General features: G+C 36.3%; 1 protein-coding gene across 1 annotated transcript in view; it reads right to left on the reverse strand.

The window, feature by feature from the left end:
- Positions 1 to 16,847, reverse strand: part of DCC (DCC netrin 1 receptor) — a 727,087-nt gene that overhangs the window by 589,956 nt on the left and 120,284 nt on the right. The window contains exon 3 of the mRNA XM_029921550.1: positions 10,193 to 10,477. Coding sequence (XP_029777410.1) covers positions 10,193 to 10,477 — 285 coding nt within the window. The remainder of the gene's footprint in view (positions 1 to 10,192; positions 10,478 to 16,847) is intronic.

A 16,847-nucleotide genomic window follows, 5' to 3' on the forward strand; every position in this document is an offset into this window, starting at 1 on the left:
AGCTAATCCTCCTCATGGGGCACCTGGGTGGCTCAGTTGGCTAAGCGTCCAGCTTCAGCGCAGGTCATGATCTCACGGTTCGTGGGTTCGAGTCCCATATTGGGCTCTGTGCTCATGGCTAGCTCAGAGCCTGGAGACTGTCTTTGGAGTCTGTGTCTCCCTCCCTTCCTCCCTCTCTCTCTCTGTCTCTCTCTCTGTCTCTCTCTCTCTCTCTCTGGCCCTCCCCTGCTCGTGCTGCTTCTCTCTATCTCTCAAAAATAAATAAAAAGCCCAGGCGCCCCCACACCAATAAGTAGTTTCTTGAAAGTTACTTGTAACATGGAATCTGATGCCATATTAATAAACATTCTCCACTGCTATATAAAAAGCCGTTGCTCTATCTTGCATTTTGAATAGATCTTTTACTCAGATGTGATTTTGTCATATCAAGCTGCGGTCATCTGGAATGGCACAGTGAATTAGACAGATCTTCCCACAGTTGACACATTTCATTATACGGTATCAAAAACTCCCATTTGTTACTATTGACACCAATCCCATCAGAAAGTCCTTTTAATGTTGTGATACCGTCATGCTCCCAGTGGCAGATACAAGTTTTCCAAATTTCTAATTTTAACTTAAAAGCTTGAAATTCATCCTTGGCAGCAGATACTATTTTCCTTAAACTGACTGGCTCATTTTGTTCATTTTTGAGAAAATGTCTAACTAGTACCCAAATCTGAATACCTACAGTTCTTCTGTTGATTGCCCTTTCAAGTGAAAATGGTGTTCATTAAAAAAAAAAAAAAGTAGCTAATTCAGCTTGAAACTCAAATGGTCGCAAAAATAAAAAAAAATTAATGTACTTAGACATCCTTCACATGCATTTCCTCTTTGGATATGCAGAGTATTAACAAATATATACACTTAAAAATTAAGAATTAACAAACAATAATTTTTATTGCACTGTGAAAGGTATTCTTACTCAACATGGTGAAACACCAAAAAAAAAAAAAAAATCCAAAACCTGCATGATCAATAAAATAGGTTTAGCAACGCTTCAGATTTCCTAAAATGTCTTGAGAAACACTAAGAGTCCATAGAGCAGAGTTTGAGAACCAGTGTAGACACAGCTTCAGCAAATTAGCCCATCTTCTGATACATTCAAGAAGCCCATTTCCTTTCAACATGGAAATAGTTTTGCATCCTTGAAGTAGCAACTGATAAGAATAATAAATATTATTCTTCCTCTTCCTTATTATTATTGTTATTATTATTTCTATTACTATTAAGTATTTCCGATCACTGTCTTTCAGCTATAGATGATCAAAAATCAAGGGGGCACCTGGGTGGCTCAGTCAGGTAAGTGTCCAAATTTGGCTCAGGTCATGAACTCGTGGTTCATGGTTTCAAGCCCCACATCAGTCTCTGTGCTGACAGCTCAGAGCCTAGAGCTGGTTTTGGATTCTCTGTCTCCCTCTTTCTCTGCTCCTCCCCTGCTTGTGTTCTGTCTCTCTCTCTCTCTCTCTCTCTCTCTCTTTCTCTCTTTTCAAAAATAAACATTAAAAATATTAAAAATTAAATAAAAAATAAAAATCAAGAAGCATCTTGGATCCTATCACCTGACACATTTACCTACGCTTCACATGTTTAGAAATAACTGTCTTCAGAGCTCATTACCCAGAGAGACACGTGGAAGGCACACCAGTGAAAGTAGAGAGAGTATTTTCTATTGAAGGGCATTTCAACAACAATAAAAAGGGTTTCTATTAGACATGAAAGTAGTCAGCTTGAGTCTCTGAGGCCAGCTGGAAACTAAATTTGACTCTGGATTTGCAGGTTTCCCCAAATGTGTCAGGGCCACAGGAGTTTGTCTTGCCTCATGATAGAAAACTGGACTGACCATATATGTTAATCCAACACTGGTTACATTTTATAGTGCAAAGTGACTCTCCTTCTTATTATTCTAGGACATTAGATGTGATCAGTGAGTGCAATGCATGGTCACCCTGTGGTGACAACGACTTTCTTTTATTTTTTTTTCTTTTCTTTTATTTATTTATTTACTTTTGAGAGACAGAGAGACAGCACGAGCAGGGGAGGGTCAGAGAGAGAGGGAGACACAGAATCTGTTTTTGTTGTTGTTGTTGTTTTGTTTTGTTTTGTTTACTTTTGAGAGACAGAGAGACAGAGAGAGCAGAGGAGGGTCAGAGAGAGAGAACAAGACACAGAAGCTGAAGCAGGTTCCAGGCTCTGAGCTGTCAGCACAGAGTCTGATGCGGGGCTCGAACCCAGGAACCGTGAGATCATGACCTGAGCCAAAGCCGGACGCTTAACCCACTGAGCCACCCAGGTGCCCCCAACAATGACTTTCTTTTAATGGGGCCATTTTCCTCAATTATTGTTTGTGAATCTCAACACTAAACCTGCATAGCTGAATCTAAAGAATAACTGAAGCAGAGAGTAATTTAATTATGGACTGTTGGCGTCTGCACCAGCAAGACAAAAATACCAGTTTTCAACATTTAATAACTATCTTCTTCAAAATAACCAGCACTTGCTTTTAATTTTTATGCTTTCTCAATACAAAACCTTTTTTCCCCTCCTTGTTGTATACTCTTTGGTTTTCTTTATTAAATGACTGCCTCAATGGAATATCAAACACTTTTCCAATTGGAAATGAAAGGACACTGCAGGCAACAGTGGGGTATTCTCTTTGATTTCTTCCCAGGCATAAGAGTGACAAATTAATTTACCTTCACAGAGCTAGTTTCCTGTCTGCATCCTCAATTTCAAGCTAACCTTACTCTTCACCTGCTGGCTCTGTAGCCATCCCCCCCCACCAGTTCTGTTTCAGGAGATTCAGCAGGTACCCTGCATCTTCAAACCCAGGCAGGTATAATAATATGTGCTCTGAATGAAAAATTCCATCAAACTCCTTCTAACTCTGTTTAGGGTGTCTTTTATTAAAAACCAGCCTGATCCAGTGTGATCACAGGAAAATCAAAATTTATTTAGTAAAAAGAAAAAAAAGAAAAGAAAACTCCATCTGGCTCGCAGCCAAAGAGCTTTGAACAGAGAAGTAAGAAGTCATTTCTCAGGAGCTAGTATTCATCCTTCCATGATTCTATTACTTCCCTTCCTCATTTACACCAATTCAGTACTAAAAATGACATTCCTTCTCTGGAAATATTCTACATCTGTTCATATTTCCTCTCTCTTTCTCCATGTACACACACACAGTGCTATTTGTAGACAGAGTTTGGAAGAAGAAAGCACAGTGTCTATTCTTACCATCGGCATATGGCTGTATCCCTTCTGTCTCACGGGCAAATTTTGAGTCTATCAGTTTCATTTCGTAGCAGAGTTGAAGGAAGTGATTTTACATTTAGAGAATGATTTTTTTTTTGTAATCTTACAGCTGATGGCAGAGTCCCAGAAAACAAATGTTGCCATTATGACATGTCAAAGTTAGTTTAGGGAACCCCCAAATCTTCATAATTTACATACACGCATAAAGCAACATTTAAAACTTTCCATAAAAGTAATAGATTATTTACTCTAATTTTTGTTTTCGATAAAGAACCAAGTAAGTACTTGAGTTATTTCCTATTTTGCCAATGGTGAATAATAAAGTTGTCTATAACTCATGACTAAATGTCTTTTTTATACTCCAGGAATTAATTGATATCAAACAGAAGAAAAGGAAGCTCTATCAGTCCTTTCACTGATTTTTTTTGTTACTTTTGCACTCACAGGTTATAGGTTGGGCTTCCATGTATGCTCAGAGAAATCCACTTGTTGGTGAGTGAAGGCAGATCGCTACACCCTTCAGTCACCTACCCTGGGGATGATAAGCATCATATTCCTAGTAAATGCAGAGCTGACCATATCTCAGTTCCAAAAGACTCTTCAGAAAAGAAAGACTCTCTCTTTGTCAAGAAATCTTACAATCTCAAATATATTGTTTTTGCTTTTTACCTTATGTGAAATACCACCATATCAGGGGATGGAAGTTTAGAGGCGCTCATATAAATAACATCTAATACCACTCAAGGTCCCGAATGAAAAGAGAAAAATTAGTGGATCTAGTGAGGGAGAGATCAATACTAAAATTAGAATGAGAGACATGGCAAAAACATAATAGATCACCCAGTATTTCAAATACTTTTAACTTGGAGTACTGGACTAGGTTGATGTTCCCAAAACAGCACTAAGGAATGAAGAGTTCTTTTTAACAAATTCAAGAATCAAACAGATATTGTCTATTTATCCACTGTTAGTCAGCTTAGGCTTTCTAACATACAAACTTTAGGCTTACTAGTTCCATGCTTTGCCAAGCCCCTGTTCTCAAACAGGGCAAGACAAAGCTATTTTGGGGTAAAGGGGTAGAGCACATCATGATATGCAACTTGGTCATTTTATTGTATGGTCAGTAGTATACCATAAAAGCTATCTTATTTTCTTTTGGTATGCTTTTTGTGAAAATATAAACCACCTCAAAACCATTGGTTTTTTTAAAATTAATTTAAAAGTAGGACAATTTCATATTGTATGAGATTAATTTTTGAGAGTTATTGGTTGTGTTCTGGCATGGCCTTATAGTTTTTAATAATTATAGTTTGCCTAGAAAACTTGAACTTTTAAATATTGCAATTACAAAGGCAGTGTTGGAAATGAATGTGGAATGAAATAATAAATGAGAGTCTTGGTAGTGAGAAAATTTGAAGAGACTGTTTGAAGCCAACCTCTTCTCTTGAAACATAAGGAAATTAAGGATTTTAGAAGATTCAATGAATTGGTAATTCCTAATAAAGATCAAATACCAGAAGTCTTAATTATCTTCTAACTCATTCCTAAGCCAGTGCCTCTTGCAATATTACATAGCAAACAAAATGATGTTGATGGAAAGTTGGGGTGAAAATCATGTAGGAATTCATCACTAGATAAGAAACAGTAGCAGTATACTCTGCCTTTTAATATACACAAAAAACAAGTGTAGAAACAGATGATACTATGGATAAAAAGCATAAGTATGTGTAATTAACTACCACCAAACAAATGAACACTTAGATATCCAGAATAAAAATCAGGTAATTTACAATCAGATAAATAATCTTGACATGAGAATCAACTTGTTTAATACTGGAATTTCTAAAATGCCAAAATAACTACAATGGTTAATAAGAACCAACAACTCCAGGCATTATATTTGACTGCTTAAGTTAAAACCTCATAACCACTCTAAGAGATAAGAAATATTACTCTCTCCATTTTGCAAAATAAATAAAGATTTAGATTAATTAACCTGTGCTAAATTGCACCACTAAGTAAGTGATAGGACTGAGATTTGTAGTCTCGAGTCACACTCCATGATTTTAGCAACTTATTATAATAATATTTCAATTGATTGATATGAACTCAACATGAAATAGAGTGTAGTCGTCCACGTGCTGACTCCTTTGTGTAATGTGAATTAAATCTGATTTACTTTTTAGGAAACATGGCTCAAATATAATATAGTCATATATTTCATTCTTTTCTAAGTACATGTAAGAGAGAAGCAGAAGAATCCGTTTTATCCAACTTAAATCGATGACAGGCGAATAGCATTCTGTTTATACCACAGCATAAGAAGTAGTTTTATTTAGAACTAACCTAAATAAAAAAGCAGACTGTGGGAAAATCCTTTAGTGCGGTGAAAAACATTAAGTATGGTACAAAAATACCAGGTTATAAGTTAGTTTGCTCTTCACTTTCTTATTTCTGCTTTTCTGTGTGTTTATATCATGATACATATTACTCAAAAACCTTCAGGGATGCCAACCATCAGTAAAGTAAATAGAATCAAGTCTAAATTTCTGGACATGGGATTCAGTGTCCTCTATACAATAGGTTCAACTTCCCACTCCAGATTTATCACCTGCTATCATTCTACAAATGGTTATCATTTGAATATCTGGAAAAAGAGTCATCTCTACAGTCTGCAAATTTTCCACTGAAAACAAAGAATGTGTTTTCTTTATTTTCTCCTATAGACTATTCTGGGAAATTATAAAAACAAATGGTAGCAAACTGTAATTAATTTTGAACTATAAGTAATATTCAATAAAACTAAAAGTTTTATGTACCCATCAGTTATAGATTTTTGGTGATAAACACAATTCTGAAACTATTTGTTTTACAACAAATATACATACATTTATGTGTATATATAGGTATGTATATGTATATAATTTTTCCTTTAAATAATATGAGTTTTGAAATGGTTTCTGTTAAAATGCATTTCAATGAAAATAAATATTAGAAAAATCATTCAAAATATACTTTAGTCCAAAGTATTCCATTAAGAGCCGATGCTTCTAATTGTACAGATATTTAGAGTTCAGGTCTATCCAAGACCCAGAGTCATTTAATTGCAGTTAAACGAATGCACAATAGATTGGATTACCAATTGATCAATTCAATTAGGCCATTAAGAAAACTGGAATAAGCGTTCCAATGTAGGGGCCCGTTATTTTAGTAAACCTAGTCCTCAAAGAAGATTCATAATTCAGCAATTCAATCTGCTGCTTGGCCCTCAGATGTCATGGGAACTAAATAAAATGAACCTGACAATCCCAGTGGCCCCTCAATACCTCATGCGTTGTCCATCACGTGCAACAAAATCCTTGGCACCATCACGATCTTACTTTTTCTTGTATTCAATATTTCAAAACAAAACCCCTTTACAACAATTTCATACTAATTTACTCTATTAAATCACACTGTTAAAAAGGTCCAATTACTCACAAGCAAGGATTCAATTTCTGCCTTAAAACATTAATCAACACATTAATTTAGTTACCAATTTCCCTACCTTTGATTGAAATAAGTAATTATTTGTTTAATATGGAAACTATAAAATGTTATGGGGACATCTCATTTAAACGTTTGTAATTCTTCTTGAACACAACAGCCCCCAATAGCACCCCCAATCTCAGGGGAAAGTGCCACTCTCTAGATATTACTGAGCCCAGACTCCACCCTCTCTCTCATAATGTGTACCTGTTTCTAAGACCTATCCTTAATGAGGATCTCCTCCCTCATCTTCATTTACGAGTCCTGCCTGATAGCACTTTAGTAGCCACTTTGGGTCAGTTCTCTCCAGGTTAGTGCCCCACATTCTACCTTAACCTCCTTCCTCCAGTTCATCTTCCTTATTTCCAGTGAGTCCCCTCCAACACTTCCTGTGTCCTAGGACCCAGGTAAAGAACTAAGTGCAGGTCCCCTGAAAAGCTTTTGCATCTCTTTTTTCTATGCTATGCTGATGCTATCCTTTTGTCCCAGTGTATACTTCTTTGCTTTTCATAATTGGCACCTAGTGTATACAATGCCACTGTAACTTCTTTCACAGCACAGTCCACTTGCATTGTCTATTTTCCCCACTACGTTATTGCTGTCATAGGCCACAGTCTTTCAAGTTTGTATTCCTGGCAACCAGCATGATGGCAGGTACATAAAATTCACTGGGAGTTTGTTGAATAATGTATTTATTTATTTAGTAAATAAACTGAAACTGCTTGTTGAAAGGCAACATTTCAGAACAGTTATTTGATTCTTAAAAATCTGAGTTTAATAGGACTCAGTTACTTGTTGATAGCAGGCCTCTTATATATAAAAGGGGCAGCTTTTATTTTATATAAACCTGAATAAGGACATCATATTATATATGATGTACTAGATAACTCTCTACACACATTAGTGTTTATGTTTAAAACTAATACAAAAACAGATGACTTCATCAGTCAAGATGGTACTTAAATGACCGTGAAGAATATATTTTTTTAAAGAGTGGGGACCATTCAGATTCCATTTTAATGCTTCTAAGTCATGTTAATGATTTGATGGTTTTCGGTTTTAATCGACTCCATCTTACCTGATTAAATAAGCATTAGAATAGAGCGTGGGTCATCTATGTATGTAATTTATTACTTCTTCAGATTGGTACTTACAGAAAACAGAAATTGATTCAGAAGGGATTAGCATGCTTTTAAAAATGAGAAAACCGTAAGTGGCAATTTTAAAAGGCTTGGATTGACCACTTATCCCTCCGTTCATTCATCCATTGTCTCACTCAAGTTTGCGCTTGCAGTACAATTGTGTATTCGACCTCTAAACCAACTTGCAAACTCAAGGTTAAGTGAAACAAACATATGCCCCTTCAGCAGATCCTTGATGTGGTCAATAGCATATGAGACAGGCGTAAGCAAGTATGACAATAGTGTGTGTGTGTGTGTGTGTGTGTGTGTGTGTGTGTATTACCTCAGCTCATAAACCTTTCTGGAAGCTTATATTTGAATTCATAGAACTTGGAGGAAACTTCTCCTTCTATGTAATGATTTTAAAAATTCTAGTTTCCATTCATATAAGAAATGCCCACATATCTCCAAAGTATACCAACATATTCTTGATTTTCACCAAATTAAGAATATAAAATTTGGCTTTAAATAAATCTCCATGGATTAGAATGTGAATGTGTTTTACAAGGTGAATAAATAAATGTAAAGGGTGATCTGATGCTAATGTCTCTGTGTCTTTCAAAACTTTCCATTTCAGATTTAATATTTAATTAGTCCAACTTTATCCCTTAATACTACTGGAAAACAGACTTTTCACGCATATTAAGATAGTCAAACATAGTCTTGCCAATTTTCTATGTGACTTACCTAGGCTTCCCATCACATTGACTTAGATGCATTATTAAGGACATATGAATAAATATTTAAATTTTTTGTGTATCTAATGGATGCCTAAATAAATTTATGTATGTGTTGGGAATAAATGCTACATAAGCATCTGTCACTGTGTAGTGGATGAAAGGAAACTGGTGCTGATGCTTATTGACACGTTTAAGTCAGTATCCCTGTGACTGATGGAGGAGAGAGTACACAAAAGAATTAGAAGAGGTTTCAGAGATGCCCTTATCATAGTACCTAGAAATGTTCAAATTGTCAGTTTGCTTTTGAAGTGGACGTAGGAATGTTACTCTCTCTGTAGCTGAAGGACCTGTGGTAACTGCTCACAGCATGTGGAGACAAAAGCCAACATCAGTGCTTTGATAGGAAGTCCGTCACAATTACTCAAGTGTGTGACTTTTTTGTGATTCTCACAAGTGCCTCTCTGTAAACCCTACAGTACGATTAAATGGGAAAGGAGATATTACATAGACAGAAGATAGTAGCAGTTATTGGAAGAGAAGAGATGTTAGAAAATATCCAGTTTAACCTCTGATTATTTAGGAAAAGAAAAGGAGACCAAAGTCTTAGATTTACCAGATAAGAGAAAGGAAGATAAGAGATAGAGAGAAACAACTTCATTTATCATAATATCAGTCACACTTCACTGCAATGGCTGACAAGTCCATGTTCACCCACCACTCTAATAAGCCAGATTCTGTGCCAGTCTTAATCATTGCCATTTCCCTATACCAAGCCCAGTGTTTCTCAGAAATGAGTATGAATTGATGAGTAAATGAAAGTTCAGAATTAACCTGGGGAAGGTTCTTAACCTTGTTGAACCTCACTTTCATCTTTTGAAAATAGGGATAATAATAACTACTTCTTGGAATGTTATCAGAGGAAAATAAAATAATACACTAAATATGCTTAGCAGTGAGGGCACTTGGGTGGCTCAAAAGGTTAAGCGTCTAACTGTTGATTTCAGCTTAGGTCATGATCTCAGGCTTCAAGTGGTGAAACCGTGTTGCACTCTGTGCTCACAGCTCAGAGCTTGGAGCTTACTTCAGATTCTGTGTCTCTGTCTCTCTCGCTTTCTGCCCCTCCCCCACTTGTATGCATTCTCACTCCCTCCCTCCCTCTCCTTCCCTCTCCCCCTCAAAAATAAATAAATAAACTTGTAAAAAATGCTTAGCAGTGAACTTTACACAAAGAATTGTATATTAATAGGATGAGTGAATACATACAGAAATGAAGACAAATATAAGGAAAATACTTGTTTCTCCACAAACTTCAACACTGGAAAGAATAAGAAATGCTGTGGCATACCACCATCTAATGACTCACTTAGGAAGAAGGAAAGGAAGGAATATAAAACAAAACTCCTGAACAACACGAAACTTAAAAAACAATTACCAAGCATTTGTTAAACAGAAAATGGTTGTTCAAACTACTTCAAAGAATATAATTCTGCTCTTTATTGAGCACAGCAATACCTGACAAAATCCTGACTTCTGCTTCATTTCCTGTTCTTGAGCTGGCTGGGTTCCGGGCTAGGCATCGATAGATTCCAGTGTCCCCAGGTTGAAGTCTGCTGATCTGCAAGGCTCCAGAGGGTAAGATCACCACTCGAGAATCACCTGGGATGGGAATCAGGTCTTGTTGGTTTTTTTGCCAGTGTACTGTTGGCATCGGCTCCCCAATAACTTCACACTTGAGTAGCACTGTGTCTCCCATAAAGGCCGTGACAGATTCTGTCTGTGATAAGAACCTCAGTGGTCCTAGAGGAAAACCAAAGGAAAGACATATCTTTCAGATAAGGTACAACAATCACCAATAAAAATAATCACACCTGTACTCTTTATAGAAAATTGCACTTTATATTTTGTCCAATTTTATCTCCTTTGCTCTTTATATTTTACGCATCTGACATTACAATGATTTCTGTGGCTAAAAAATTGATAAAGATATTGCCATTAATCTCTAGAAGCTTAATATTTTGTTATTATTCATTCATAAAACAGTCTTGTAAAATAAACAGAGCAGGCAAGGTCATCCTAATTTTACACATGAGGAACCTGAGATTCAGGAAATAAAATTCCACAGGTAAGTTCCCACAATTCTGCAAATAAGACTTGGTTCTTTTGAGTCCTGGTCCTATGTGTGTCCTAGTACATGGCTTTGGACAAAGGACTATGAAGTTGTGGACTGGCCGTGGTGCTTCGTCTAGAGCAATTTTAAGAAAGACAGGTGATATTAACTGCCAATCACAGTAACAGAAAAACTCTCCCATGAGTTGATTGCTTACGGTAAATGATCATCAGTATTTTCACGTTATGGTTGTCTTATACTGAGAAAAAGAATTAGACTAACTTATGTTTCTAGTTTGGCTGGGCCACCTACTCTGTATGAGTCCTTTGGTAACTTGTTGCATTTCTATGAGCTATAATATGGGATAAACACCAACTCAACTCCCACAACCACTGTGATGTCCATATATAATACCACGTGAAAAAGATGCGTTCATATGGATGATTAAGCAAATGTTGGGGAAAAAGAAATGACAAAATCAAAATTAATTAATCATTACTGAGCATTAGCACAGTGAGAGGAGCCTCCTCCAACATGACGTACATGAGAAGGGCAGAAAATATTTTGATCCTGCCCTCTTGAACCCGCTTCTTGTGGAGGTGGATATTTCTGACCATAGTGCTTCCACCATGAAAACTTTTAAAAAATGAATATAAACACATTTGAATGAATTATGACATCCACTGCTAAAACATTGGAGATTTTATTTAAATAATTTTAAATTCTTTGATTCATGTTTCATTCATTAGTTATATGCCAATATTTTGATTTTCATTTTAATCTTACTAGAATTATTCTCATTTAACAATAAAAGTTAGTTTATTCATCATTTTGGGGGTTCCCACAAGGTTTTCTGATCATATTTTATGTTATCATGATTTTTTAAAAATTTTATAGATTTGTTTTAACTGAGTCAAAATTTTCTAGTTCCAGGTCCAAATTTAACCAATAAATTTTCCATCAATATGTAGTCAATAACAAATTCTACTTGTGCTCAGTTTGAACTGTTAGTTTTATTTTGGGTCTACAATCTGATAAAATTTTTGTTTCAGTTCAAAAAGGAAAGGCAAGATGACTTAGTTAAAACATTTTAATTTAATATGAGAAACAATCAGAAAGGCTGTAGAGAAGTCTCCTTCCCTAGGTGAAAATGGAATTTCATATCTCTTTCAGGGTTAGAATATTTGAACCACAAGATAACTGAATCTATGAAATAAGAAATTGCATCAACTTTGCATATGGAATAGGTAGAAGCTGCCAAAAACAGTTTATCACTCATATCTTCATTCACATTAATAGACCTGCAGATCTACAGATGCAATATTAAGTTTGCTCTTTAGGAAGAATGATTAACCCTAGATCATGCAGAACCATTCATACTTGTGCAAATATTAATTTATCAGTCAAAATGTATCCCACACATAAGGTACTAAAATTACTCATCTTCATCCCCAGTTAAGGCTCTAGGATCTGGATCCATGGGTCTGTTTACCTCAACACTACAAATATGTCTACAGGGGGCACCAGCTGCAACATAATTCTATTTTTATTTAGTTTCCAAAATTAATCTAGAGCTATGCTGGATTTACCACTGAGTAAAGACCAAAAGGAATCTGTTAACCTGTTTCCTGGCTCATTGTTAAAAGTCCAATTTCTACACTCTGTAGTGTAGTGTCTAGCGTCTGTTCAAAAGACATGCATTAATCTACAACCAATTGGCTAAAGTATAGGTTTAAAGCATGTACTTAAATAGAAAATGGCTTGTATATACCATACAAGGCAAAACTGCAATGAATAGTTAGCCAGATGTTGTGAGGGTTTTTTTTTTTTTAATTTAATCATTTTCTTCCTGACTTCCACTTCTAGTATTTTGTTTTGTAGTTAAGGAAATATAGTTGGGAACAATTTATCTGCACGTACAAATTATATGCTTTATGCAGCACAGATAAGAATAAACTATTTTGAATAAGTTGATAAAATATCTGGATATTTATATATATTCAACTATACAGTCTTGTATAAGTTATATACATTGGATAAAGCTCCCAATACCTATCTTACATCTAAATGTCTGTGGTGATCCAAAAACCCATATACTAAATTCTCAAGTATAGAATAAAATATTAAATGAAAGGGTATAAGCAGACTTAGGGATATTATGGGTTCAATTCTAGAATACCATAAGAAAGCGAATATTGCAATAAAGTCCAATGAACTTTTTGTTTTGCTGGTTCATTAAAAGTTATGTTTACACTATATTGGAATCTAGTAAGTGTGTAACAGCATTATGTAACATACTTTAATTTAAAAGTACTTTTATTGATAAAAAAAATTGCTAAGCATCATCTGGACTTTCACCAAGTTGAAATTCTTTTCCAGTAGCACGGTCTTGCCTCAATGTTGATGGATGCTGACTGATCAAGGTGGTGGTGGCTGAAGGCTAGGTTGGCCAAGGCAATTTCTTAACATGAAACAACAATGAAGTTTGTTGCATCGATTATTAGTTTCACAAGTGATTTCCCTATAGCATGTGATAGTGTTTGATAGCATTTTACCCAGAGTAGAACTTCTTTCAAAATTGGAGTCTGCTCTTTCAAATTCTGCTGCTGCTTTTTAAACTAAGTTTATGTAATATCCCAAATTCTTTTTTTTTAAATTTTTTTAATGTTATATTTATTTTTGATACAGAGAGAGACAGAGTATGAGAGGGGGGGGGGCAGAGAGAGAAGGAGACACAGAACCGGAAGCAGGCTCCAGGCTCTGAGCTAGCTGTCAGCACAGAGCCTGCGCCGGGCTTGAACCCACGAACGTGAGATCTGACCTGAGCCGAAGTTGGAGGCCTAACCGACAGAGCCACCCAGGCGCCCCCCAAATTCTTGATTTTTATTTCAACAATCTGCACAGCAGTAAAGACCAGGAGAATTCATCTCAAGAAACCACTTTTCTTGCTCTTCCATAAGAAGTGACTCCTTATCTGCTAAGTTTTATTGTAAGATCGAAGCATTTCAGTACATCTTCAGACTCTACTTCTAACTGTTGTTCTCTTGCTATTTCCACCAACATCTGCAGTTACTTCCTCCACCAAAGACTTGAACCCCTCCAAGTCATCCATGATATTTGGAATCAACTTCTTCCAAACTCCTATTCATGTTGGTATTTTGATTTCTCCCCATGAATCATAAATGTGCTTTTTTTTAAATGTTTTATTTATTTTTGAGACAGAGACAGAGCATGAGCAGGGGAGGGGCAGAGAGAGAGGGAGCCACAGAATCAGAAGCAGGCTCCAGGCACTGAGCTGTCAACACAGAGCCTGATGCAGGGCTCGAACCCATGAACGTGAGATCATGACCTGAGCCGAAGTCAGAGGCTCAGCCAACTGAGCCACCCAGGTGCCCTGAATCATAAATGTGCTTAGTGGCATCTAAAACGGTGAATCTCTTCTAGAAGGTTTTCAGTGGACTCTGCCCTGTTGTATCGGAGGAGTCACTATCTGTGGCAGATTTGGACTTATATAATGTCTTTCTTAAATAATACTGGGAAGTCAAAATTACTCTTAACCTATAGGTTGCAGAATGAATAGTGTGGTAGGAGGCATGAAAACATGAATCTTGTGCATATCCACCAGAGCTGTTAGGTGACCAGGTGCATTGTCAAAGGGTATAAGTTTAAAATGATTTTTTTTTTTCTATGCAGGATGTCTCAACAGTAAGTTTAAAATATTTAGTAAACCATGTTGTAAACAGATGTACTGTCATCTAGGCTTTGTTGTTGCATTTCCAGAGCACAGGCAAACTAGATTTAGCATGATTCTTAAGAGCTCTAAGATTTTCAGAATGACAAATAAGCATTAACTTCAACTTAAAGTCACCAGCTGCATTAGCCCCTAACAAGAGAGTCAGACTGTCCTTTGAAGCTTTGACTTCCCCTCTCTAGCCATGGAAGTCCTAGATATCATCTTTTAATAGAAGGTTTTGTCTACATTGAAAATCTGTTGTCTACTGTAGGCACCTTCATTAATTATCTTAGCTAGACCTTTTGGATAACTTGCTACAGGTTCTGAATCACCATTTGCTGTTTCTCCTGGGATTGTGATATTATAGGAATGGATTCTTGCCTTAAACTTCATCAACTAACTCCAAACTTTTCTTCTGCAGCTTCGTCACCTCTCTCAGCCTTCACAGAATTGAAGAGATTTAGGGTCTTGCTCTGGATTAGGCTTTGACTTAAGAGAATGTTGTGGCTGGTTTGACTTTCTATCCAGCTGCCAAGATTTTCTCCCTGTCAGCGGTCAGGCTGTTTCACCTTCTTATCATGTGTGTATTCATGAAAGAAGTACTTTTAATTTCCTTTAAGAACTTTTCCTCTGCATTCACAATCTGGCTGATTGTTTTGGGCAAGAGGCCTAGCTTTTGTCCTGTCTTTGATTTTGACATACCTAACTCACTAAGCTTAATAACTTCTAGCTTTGGATTTCAAATGAGACATGTATGACTTTCCCTTTAACTTTAACACATACAGGGTTATTCACTGGCCTAATTTCAGTATCTTTGTGTCTCAGGGAATAGGGAGGACCAAGGAGAGGGAGAGAGATGTGAGAATGGCCTGATGGTGGAGCAGTCAGAACACATAGAACATTTATAGATTAAGTTTGCCATCTTATATGAGTGTGATTCATGGCACCCCAAAACAATTACAATAGCAACATCAAAGATCACTGATCACAGGTAAGCACAACAAATATAATAGTAATGAAAAAAGTTTGAAACATTGGAAAAATTTCCAAAATGTGACACAGAGACACAAAGTGAACAACTGCTGTTGGAAAAATAGGGTCAACAGATGTAGGTGGCACAGGATTGTCACAAACCTTCAATTTGTAAAAAATACCCAGTATCTACAAAGCCCAAAAAAGCAAAGTGCAATAAAACAAGGTATGCCTGAATTCAAACTTATACTCAACAACCGGTTCCTTTATGTAAACTTCAGCTAGCTAGAAGAATCATACAGAGGACATAAAATTGTATATTAATATAATTAGACAATGAAATTGGCTAATATTCCACATGTTTTTTCAGTGTTCAGTCTATGATGATTTCAGATTTTAATAAACGAGGTCAGAATTACATCCTATTTAAAATTTAATGATGTCATAATGGTTGAAACTTTCAAATAGTTGATTTGACACAGTGAGAAAATATAAACATAATTTGTAGCTTTTTCTTTTTCTCTCTGCAAAGCAATCCCAGCACATCAAAACGCAATTGTAAGTTTACAAGGCTCTCTATGGCTTAAACTAATGCTCCCAATATTGTACCGAATTTTAGCACTCACATCTCTTGGAGCTGTAACAACCCAGCAACAGTATTAAAAGAAGAAGTTATAGGCTATCACCTTAGTACTATATTTTCACGGCATGAGTGTGAGCACATGGTAATGAACATTAAACTCACTGTAACTCGTAAGAATGAAATACAGTAGTTTTGGAAGAGCCCTTTAATGCTCTAAGGCAATACAAATGATTCCCGTGTTCCATTCATACAGATACAAGTGTAATTTTAACTACATTCTCATGAAAAATAGCTACCTGATACACAAGAGCCTTTTCTTGAAAAAGTTGGGCTCAGACACATCTGATTCACTGTAAGCAAAGCACAAATGGTCTTCCTATCTCTACTCTTTTCTCGTCCTAATATATTCCAAACATAGTAAAAGGTCAGTGTTCCTAAATCACCAAAGTTTTTGCTTCACTTAAGAAATTCCAATGTCCCCCAAATTTTCCAGTGTATTCATATACCCCCAGTGCTGGTACCCAAGAAGGTAGCAAAGGCCCTGTCCAGGCTCATCTTTCACAACTCCTGGAAAATAATTCTTGGATATATTGAAATGGTCTACTCCCTAGACCTGGCTTCATCTTAATTGTATCTCTCATATCTCTTCTAAAAAACAAAACACAAAAGCAGAAACAAACACACACACACCTCTCTCCTTATATCTACCTACCAAAATTGTGGTTAGCGACTGATTCAAGGAGCACCTGGTTGGCTCATTCGGCTAAGTGTC

This window comes from Suricata suricatta, chromosome 14 (assembly GCF_006229205.1).
Source record: "Suricata suricatta isolate VVHF042 chromosome 14, meerkat_22Aug2017_6uvM2_HiC, whole genome shotgun sequence".
Lineage (NCBI taxonomy): Eukaryota > Metazoa > Chordata > Mammalia > Carnivora > Herpestidae > Suricata > Suricata suricatta.